Raw genomic sequence first — 9,265 nt, forward strand, 5'->3', positions numbered from 1 at the left:
CACACACACACCCCAGAGCTCCAGTCAGACTATGCAAACAGATTTCACATCTTAAGCCAAACTGGCAATTTTCTTCATGAGATTTTCAGATTTTTCCTTTTCGAGAGTTAGATGCATTCTCAGGCTCATGGTTTCTTTTATTTTCCTCTTGCCTACAATTCCTATCTTTCTAGTTCCTAGTATCCACTGAAGTGGATCCAAGGTTGTTATAACCTGGCATGACTTGAATTAATCAAAACTTCTCTAAGCAGCATTAAAAGGCAGGTCCGAATTTGGTGGTCTCATTTTATTCCAGCTTCCTCCCTTTTCCTGTGAATATTTATGTTTTCAACAAGAGATCAGGAAGTCTGAGGACCTCTAGGGAATCAATCAATCTCTCCACCGATTTGTCTCTGTCTCTCCTCCCCCAACTCGATCTGCTTTGCACATTTTTGAGAGCAATTTTCTGAATCGCTTCTTCCATTATGTTGTTCCTCGCTGTCTACAAAAAAATAAAAACTGTGCAAAGTGCTTAGTCTGATACTCAGGTGCTCAGCAATCTTTCATCAAACTTTTGTATTCAGCTTCTTTTACCAACTATTATTATGTTTGAATTGTTCTGCCAGCCTTTCCCAAATACGACTTATGTTTTTCTTCTTCCTCCCCTTGATCATGCTATCTCTGCTGCCTGGAGTGACTTTGTGTACAATATCAATTAAAATTCACTCATTCACCATGCCCACCTCCAAATCCTACCTTCCTCATGAAAAGCCACTGGCCACCGCATCTACAAAATTACCCTGACTAATTCGGGAAGCTTTTGTTACTTACATACAGCTTATCGTACTGATTGTTTATATACCAATTTACACTGGGTAGCTAGGGCTTACCTGGCTCAGACAGTAAAGAATCTTCCTGCTATGTAGGATACCCAGGTTCTGTCCCTGGGTCGGGAAGATCCCCTGAAGGAGGGAATGGCTGCCCACTCCAGTATTCTTACTTGGAGAATTCCATGGACAGAGGAGCTACAGTCCATGGGGTCTCAAAGAGTCTGACACAACTGAGCAACTAAAACTTTTACACATTCATACAGGGCACAGAGGTACTGTCTTCTTTGTATCACCTCTGGGACCCACATTGTATTTTCATTGACCACTTGCTGAATAACTTGATAAGTTTAACAGTATTAATAAAATTACTAACTTTCTCTTTTGGTTTTATGTCTCTTTCCCTCTTTCTCATGTTTTCTTCTCTTTTCCCAACACCCCTCTCTCCCCCGCTCTTCCCTCTTTCCTGCCCGGTCCCCAGGAGAGATGGAGGAGCTGGAAGCTCTGTGGCTCACAGGCATCTGCCACAATGAGAAGAACGAGGTCATGAGTAGCCAGCTGGACATCGACAACATGGCGGGCGTCTTCTACATGCTGGGGGCGGCCATGGCTCTCAGCCTCATCACCTTCATCTGCGAACACCTCTTCTATTGGCAGTTCCGGCACTGCTTTATGGGTGTCTGTTCTGGCAAGCCCGGCATGGTCTTCTCCATCAGCAGAGTAAGTGGTTTGATTTAGGTGCCTGGAACTTGGGAAAGGAAGCTCAGCCTAGTGCCATGCAAACAGAGAGCCTGGGGTTGGGGGAGGGGGCACTAACTCCAGCCTGAGGCTGTGAAAGCAAGAAGCCACATCAAGTACGTTTCCCCAGGGGGTAGGATGACATCATTTCAAGTGGCTCAGAGAACAGGTGATGCTGTTTTTCCTTCAAGAAATAGCTTTCTGTGTGGGGTTTGGGCATTTGGTTCTTAAAAAGAACTGGCAGATCTATCAAAATGAAACATTTGGCCTTTCCCCAGGTGCCTTTCATCACTATTAATTCTGCATAGGCTGAATTAATCATTTAATCCTTTTAAAAAATCACATTTCTGTATAAATCATGACATATATCTCTCTTATTCTGACTTGCAAATGTATATTGGTCGTTTCACCATCCCGCTTTATATTTTAACCATGTATGCATTTGGAGCATTCAGGAGTTTAACAGAACTTTCAGAAATAAGTCCTGACCTGTTAAGAAATTTGCATTCCAGAAATTTCCTTAATTGGAGCAAGAGTACCACTCAAGTCCTTCTTTATGTAGTTCTCTTGTACATGTCTAGTCTAAAGTGAGATTTGGAGCACAGTGCTGAATATGAATAAAGGGTCACAAGGAAGAGGTTGTTGTTTGTTTGTTTTTTTCTTAAAAAAGCAGACTTGATTTTGTTAATAAAGTTATGAGATTCATTCATGAGAAGTGAACTCAGATGTCCTCTTAGAATAGAGGTCTAGGCTTCAGATGTAACCAACTTTGTCTATAATGGGATTATGTAAGAAAATGGAGTACTCATTAAGTTGTCCCATCTTTTGATCATTTTCCTGTAGTATTTTAGTTCTAGAGAAAAATGTCCTCTCGGCTGCTTCAGGCCATTCAGTTACCTGGAAGCAGGAGGCTGGGACTTGTGGTCCCTAAGCCTCCTTTTTGCACCTCGTGGCGCTTCCCAAGACCCCAGACAAGGGGCTGGCCACAGCACAGGAACCCCGTAGTAGAAATCCTATTTGTCGCCCCTCGACATAATCAATGGCTCTAAAGAAGACAAGTGCATTTTCTCCTGGCCATAATCAAGAAGGGTCAGAAAGGAGAAGAAAGCAGGGGAACCCTCTATTTTTTTTTTTTAATGGGAGTATAATTGCTTTACAGTGTTGTGTTACTTTCTGCTGTACAGTGAAGTGAATCACCTGTATGTATACATATATTCCCTTCCTCTTCGGCCTCCCTCCCATCCCCACCCCTATCTCACTCCTCTAGGTCATCACAGAGCACCGAGCTGAGCTCCCTGTGCTATGCAGAAGCTTCCTACTAGCCACTTTACACATGGTAGTATATATATATATTCTCTTCTGCACTCAGTTATGTCCAACTCTTAACAGCCCCATGGACTATAGCTCGCCAGGCTCCTCTGTCCATGGGATTTTTCAGGCAAGCATACTGGAGTGGGTTGCCATTTCCTACTCAGGGAATCTTTCCAACCTTGGGATTGAAGCCACATCTCCTATATTGGCAGGCAGATTCTTTACCACTGTGCCACCTGGGAAGCCCCTATTGTGTGTGTGTGTATACCGTTCCGTTCCGTTCCGTCGCTCAGTCGTGTCCGACTCTTTGTGACCCCGTGGACTGTAGCCTACCAGACTTCTCTGTCCATGGGATTCTCCAGGCAAGAATACTGGAGTGGGTTACCGTTTCCTTCTCCAGTGTGTGTATACATATACATATTAATCTCCCAATCCTCTTGTAGATCTCTTATCTTGTGGCTGCCTCCAGGGCAGGGATGCTCATCTCATGCAAACCATCCTTCTTTCCCATCTAGCTGACACTCTACTTTTGACTTTTTAATCTTCTCTCTTCTCATCCCCCTCCCTCAATCAGGACAGCCCCTTTCCAAATGAATCCCCCTTGTTTTAAAGACACTGTTCAAACAACCTCTTCTGCAAATACCTTCCCTTGCCAAGTGGAAAAGTTCCAAATATGTCCATCTTTCAAGGCAGGGAACTAGAGATTGGCAGGAGGTTGGCCTGACCTTAAACTTAAGCCCAAGCCTCTCCCTCTCCTGGAGGGTGCTTTTAGGGCTCTACACAAGAAGCTGCACACAGGGAGTTCTCAATCAATACTAATATTAAGATACTAGTTATTTATGATCACAGTGAGTGAGAAACTTGAAGGAAGAAACCAGGAGCTAAAGAGAATAAAGGAGAGCATCTGACAAGGGGATTCTTTTTAAATTCATTTTATTGAAGTACAGTTGATTTCCAATATAAAATGTCACTGTACAGCAAAGTGATTCAATTATACATGTATATACATTCTTTTTCATATTTGTTTTACATTATGGCTTATCACAGGATATTGAATATGGTTCTGGGCTATACAGTAGGACCGTGTTGTTTATCCATGTTATATAAACTAGTTTGCCTCTGCCAACCCCAAACTCCCACTCCACCCCTCTCCCACTACTACTCTCCAACAGGGGGATTCATGATTGCTATTTAGTCCTTAATATCTGTCCCAGGTCCTCCCTCCCATGGTGTAAGGCACAGCAGCAGAAATATCCTTTTTTGACCTCAAAGCTGCCTAATTGTCTCATTGAATTTGGTTCATGCTTGGCTCAGGGAGAGAATTGCTCAGCTGTGATCTGATGATCAAAATCCTAAAAGCTGCTCAAAATTTGTCAGAGCTGGTAAAGAGCAGCAATTGTGAGCGCCTGGGCTCCCCAGTCTTTACTGCCAGCCAGGGGTGACCAGACAGGGCAGAACAGCCCCAACATCTGTAAAGCATTGCTGTTGATTTCCAGAAGGCTGACAATGTTGTTTGCTATCAGTTGATATCATGGCCTCATTTTTGTGAAGCAAAGACCTCAGTGTAGAAAGAAAAATCAGTACAAGTCAGTGGCGGAGTGAAGCATAAACCTCCTGTCTTGCGATTCCTGTCCATTTGCTTAGATCACTTGGTGCATGCAGTGAGGCCCCTTTTGGAGAGCCAAGCCTATCTAATCAGACCCTCAGCTTATGATACATGTTGCATTCTAAGTTGCTTCAGTCATGTCTGACTCTTTGCAACTCTATGAATGGTAGCCTGCCAGGCTCCTCTGTCCATGGGATTCTTCAGGCAGGAATACTGGAGTAGGTTGCCATTTCCTTCTCCAGGGGATCTTCCTGACCCAGGGATGGAACCCTGGTCTCTTACATCTCCTGCAGTGGGAGACAGGGTCTTTACCACTAGCCCCACCTGGAAAGCCCTAGGGTACATGATGAGATTTGCTGCTGCTGCTGCTAAGTCACTTCAGTCGTGTCCGATTCTGTGTGACCCCACAGACGGAAGCCCACCAGGCTCCCCCATCCCTGGGATTCTCCAGGCAAGAACACTGGAGTGGGTTGCCATTTCCTTCTCCAATGTGTGAAAGTGAAAAGTGAAAGTGAAGTCTCTCAGTCATGTCTGACCCTTAGCGACCCCATGGACTGCAGCCTACCAGGCTCCTCCATCCATGGGATTTTCTAGGCAAGAGTACTGGAGTGGCTTGCCATTGCCTTCTCCTGAGCCTGCCAGGATCCTCTGTTCATGGGATTTTCTAGGCAAGAACCCACTGGAGTGGGTGGCCATTTGCTTGCCTTATTTACCAGCACTGAGATTTGCTAAGTGCTGGTAAATAAGGCAAGCAAATGGCCACCCACTCCAGTGGGTTCTTGACTGGAAAATCCCACGAACAGAGGATCCTGGCAGGCTATAGTCCATGGGGTCCCAAAGAGTCAAACACGACTGAGGGACTGAACACAGCACAGCACAAGGCAGACAAGCTTCTAGCCACAGGTTTCTATGAGTGTATAAGACCATCTCTTTCATGTTTCCCTGGACTCTTCTCAACCATTTAGGCAGTTAGCAGGGGTAGGGATCCACTTGAGGATCCCTTGCAACCTCACCAGAGACCTAACCCGTCTCATTCTCTCTGCAGGGTATCTACAGCTGCATCCACGGCGTGGCCATTGAAGAGCGCCAATCCGTGATGAACTCCCCCACCGCCACCATGAACAACACGCACTCCAATATCCTGCGTCTGCTGCGCACGGCCAAGAACATGGCCAACCTGTCGGGTGTGAACGGCTCACCGCAGAGCGCCCTGGACTTCATCCGCCGCGAGTCATCTGTCTATGACATCTCCGAGCACCGCCGCAGCTTCACGCACTCCGACTGCAAGTCCTACAACAACCCGCCCTGCGAGGAGAACCTGTTCAGCGACTACATCAGTGAGGTGGAAAGGACTTTCGGGAACCTGCAGCTCAAGGACAGCAACGTGTATCAGGACCACTACCACCACCACCACCGTCCCCACAGCATCGGCAGCGCCAGCTCCATAGATGGGCTCTACGACTGCGACAACCCACCCTTCACCACACAGCCCCGGGCCCTGGGCAAGAAGCCCCTGGACATTGGCCTCCCCTCGTCCAAGCACAGCCAGCTCGGCGACCTGTACGGCAAGTTCTCCTTCAAGAGTGACCGCTATGGCGGCCACGACGACCTGATCCGCTCCGACGTGTCGGACATCTCCACCCACACGGTCACCTATGGCAACATCGAGGGCAATGCGGCCAAGAGACGGAAGCAGCAGTACAAGGACAGCCTCAAGAAGCGTCCGGCCTCGGCCAAGTCCCGCCGTGAGTTCGACGAGATAGAGCTGGCCTACCGCCGCCGGCCGCCCCGCTCCCCGGACCACAAGCGCTACTTTCGGGACAAGGACGGGCTGCGGGACTTCTACCTGGACCAGTTCCGTGCCAAGGAGACCTCGCCGCACTGGGAGCACGTGGACCTGACCGACCTCTACAAGGAGCGCGGCGAGGATTTCAAGCGCGATTCGGTGGGTGGCGGAGGGCCCTGTACCAACCGAGCTCATCACCTTAAGCACGGCACGGGCGACAAGCACGGCGGGGGGGTCGTCGGCGGGGTCCCGGCCCCCTGGGAGAAGAACCTGACCAACGTGGACTGGGAGGAGCGCCCCGGGGGCAACTTCTGCCGCAGCTGCCCATCCAAGCTGCACAACTACTCGACGACGACGGCAGCAACGGCGGTGGTGCCCGGCCAGAACTCGGGCCGGCCGGCCTGCATCCGCTGCGAGGCATGCAAGAAGGCCGGCAACCTGTATGACATCAGTGAGGACAACTCGCTGCAGGAGTTGGATCAGCCGGCCGCCCCGGTGGCGGCTGTGACGTCCGCCGCGTCTAAGTACCCGCAGAGCCCCACCAACTCCAAGGCGCAGAAGAAGCCCCGGAACAAGCTGCGGCGCCAACACTCCTACGACACGTTCGTGGACCTGCAGAAAGAAGAGGCCGCCCTGGCCCCGCGCAGCGTGAGCCTCAAGGACAAGGGCCGCTTCCTGGACGGCAGCCCCTACGCGCACATGTTCGAGATGTCGGCGGGCGAGAGCGCTTTCAGCGGCAGCAACGACGGCAAGGCGGCGGCGCCGGCCGCGGGACATCACCACCACGGCAACCCCAGCGGCGGAGGTGGCTACATGCTCAGCAAGTCGCTCTACCCCGACCGGGTCACGCAGAACCCTTTCATCCCCACTTTCGGGGACGACCAGTGCTTGCTCCACGGCAGCAAATCCTACTTCTTCAGGCAGCCCACGGTGGCTGGGGCGCCGAAGGCCAGGCCGGACTTCCGGGCCCTTGTGAGCAACAAGCCGGTGGTCTCGGCCCTGCACGGGGCTGTGCCAGGCCGCTTCCAGAAAGACATCTGTATAGGGAACCAGTCCAACCCCTGTGTGCCTAACAACAAAAACCCCAGGGCTTTCAATGGCTCCAGCAATGGGCATGTGTATGAGAAACTGTCTAGTATTGAGTCTGATGTCTGAGTGAGGGAAGAGAGAGGCCGAAGGTGCGTCCGGGAGGGTCTGGATGTGGGCGTGTGGCACGCATGTCACGGAAGGCAAACGGGGGGTGAGGGGGTGAACTTGGTTCCCATTTGCTCCTTTCTTGTCGTTTTCATTTATTTTTGGGATCCTGGAGTTCTGATTCCTTTTGAGGGCGAGCCCGGTGACCAGCACCATCTCTGCTCCCTTCCAGAACCCTCTTCCTACTTCCTCCTCCTTCCGGTCTGTCCATCCTGTCCCTGTTCCCAGCTCTCACGAGAGGATAAGGTAGGCTTCCGTTCCCAGTTCCGGAGAGTGGATACGTGGGCTGGCTCGGCTGGAGCCGAGAAGGCAGTGGCCACAGGGGAGCCTGCTCCTGGCATGGAGGGACTCTTTGCCACCCGGTTGGAGCGAAGCCAAGGAGAAGCAGGAGGAGGCCACGGGGAACGCAGGATACCTCTTGCTGAACTGATCTGTATGTGTAGGTGAGGAGGCAAAAGCATTCCCATAAGATCTATTAGCTTACTGCCTGTGAATGAAAAGAGGCTTTTGCTAAATTCTTGTTGCTTAGATGGCGTGTGTTTGGGGATCAGGTGCCAAGAAGAGGGTGGGAAACCTTGTGTGTTTATATATAAGCCAAAAAAAAAAAAGTTTTCTCCAATTCCGTGAGACTTGCAGATGGTGAACTGGAGTGAAAAGTCATTGACAGGTGATGAAAAGTACATTAGAACAGTGTTTCGTGGCACATTAGAGGTAAAGAAGGAGGGACTGCCTGTGCATGTGTGTCTGTATACACTTGCACACCTATTATATGTGCACACCTGTTGTCAGGGGCCTATTTATGTAGAAGGCAACCTTGACCCCATAAAGCTGTTTCTTCAGTATCCCTAAGCAACAGGCTTTTTTTTGGCTTGTATACAAACAAAGATGGTCCTATGTTATCTGAATTATGGCTCTCTCTCCCCCTTCAACCTTCCTGAATAAGGAGAATGGAAGTTCTTGATGAGAAGTTTCTGTGGCCTAGACAAAACATGTGGGTGAACATTCCTACAAGAGCAACATATACAAAACTAATTCCTTCATGGTTGCCAGTACTTTCAACCAGTCTTGGTCAAGAACTTTCCAGGAAGGCTAAAAGGAAATAGAAGCAGCCAGGATTCTTTTGCACATAAACGAAGGCAGAAGAGTGGGCAAAGCCCATTTGAGCTTTTGAGACCCTCAGTTGGCCAGTTTGCGGGAAGGAGCTAAAGGAACGCTTTGAAGGGCAAGGGGCATCATTTATGATAGGGTAAGTGAGAGAGGGGGATGTTTTCAATGCTTTGATCCCTTCTTACTTAACCTGGAGCTAGGAGAGCAGGCTTGTTGAATTGGCCACAAGTGATATGGAGCAGACAGTGCAGAGCTTTGAGCTTGCTCCTCAAGTACAGCTCAGGAGACAGGAGGGAAGGGAAGAGATTTGAAAGAAGGGACGGGAGGCGGAGAGGGACTCCCCTGCTACCTCGTTGGGTCTGGCTCCCAGAGAATGTGACATTGAGCCTAGTGTGGACACTCTGTAGAAGCTCCTCTTCCATCCTGCAGCACCTCCTTCATCTCCCAGATTGTACTATTCAAGAATAAAAAATTATGTGTATATATATATATATATATGTATGTATACATATAAAACTCCAGGGACAAGGGTACTGGCAGACAGGAACCCCCCTTCACTCAAAGTTGGAAACTTGAGAAGGGGAATGACTACTTGTCACTGCCAGTCCCGAAACTTGAGGTAGACATGTTCTAGGGGTCAGTTCCACTCTTCTGCCATCCTCCCCTCTCCCCAGGTGGCAGCCAAAGAGCCGGGTCAGTTTGGAAGCTTGGCCGCAG

The 9,265-nt window shown here is 49.5% G+C and overlaps 1 protein-coding gene across 1 annotated transcript in view; it reads left to right on the forward strand.

Annotated features, from left to right (window-relative positions):
* GRIN2B (glutamate ionotropic receptor NMDA type subunit 2B) overlaps positions 1-7,402 on the forward strand; it is a 361,438-nt gene extending 354,036 nt beyond the window's left edge. Inside the window, exons 11-12 of the mRNA XM_055395069.2 lie at positions 1,288-1,526; positions 5,507-7,402. Of these exons, the coding sequence (XP_055251044.1) occupies positions 1,288-1,526; positions 5,507-7,402 (2,135 nt within the window). The remainder of the gene's footprint in view (positions 1-1,287; positions 1,527-5,506) is intronic.
* Positions 7,403-9,265: the final 1,863 nt, after the last annotated feature.

Source organism: Moschus berezovskii, chromosome 6 (genome assembly GCF_049115385.1).
Source record: "Moschus berezovskii isolate FMDL1 chromosome 6, NW_MosBer_1.0, whole genome shotgun sequence".
Classification (NCBI taxonomy): domain Eukaryota; kingdom Metazoa; phylum Chordata; class Mammalia; order Artiodactyla; family Moschidae; genus Moschus; species Moschus berezovskii.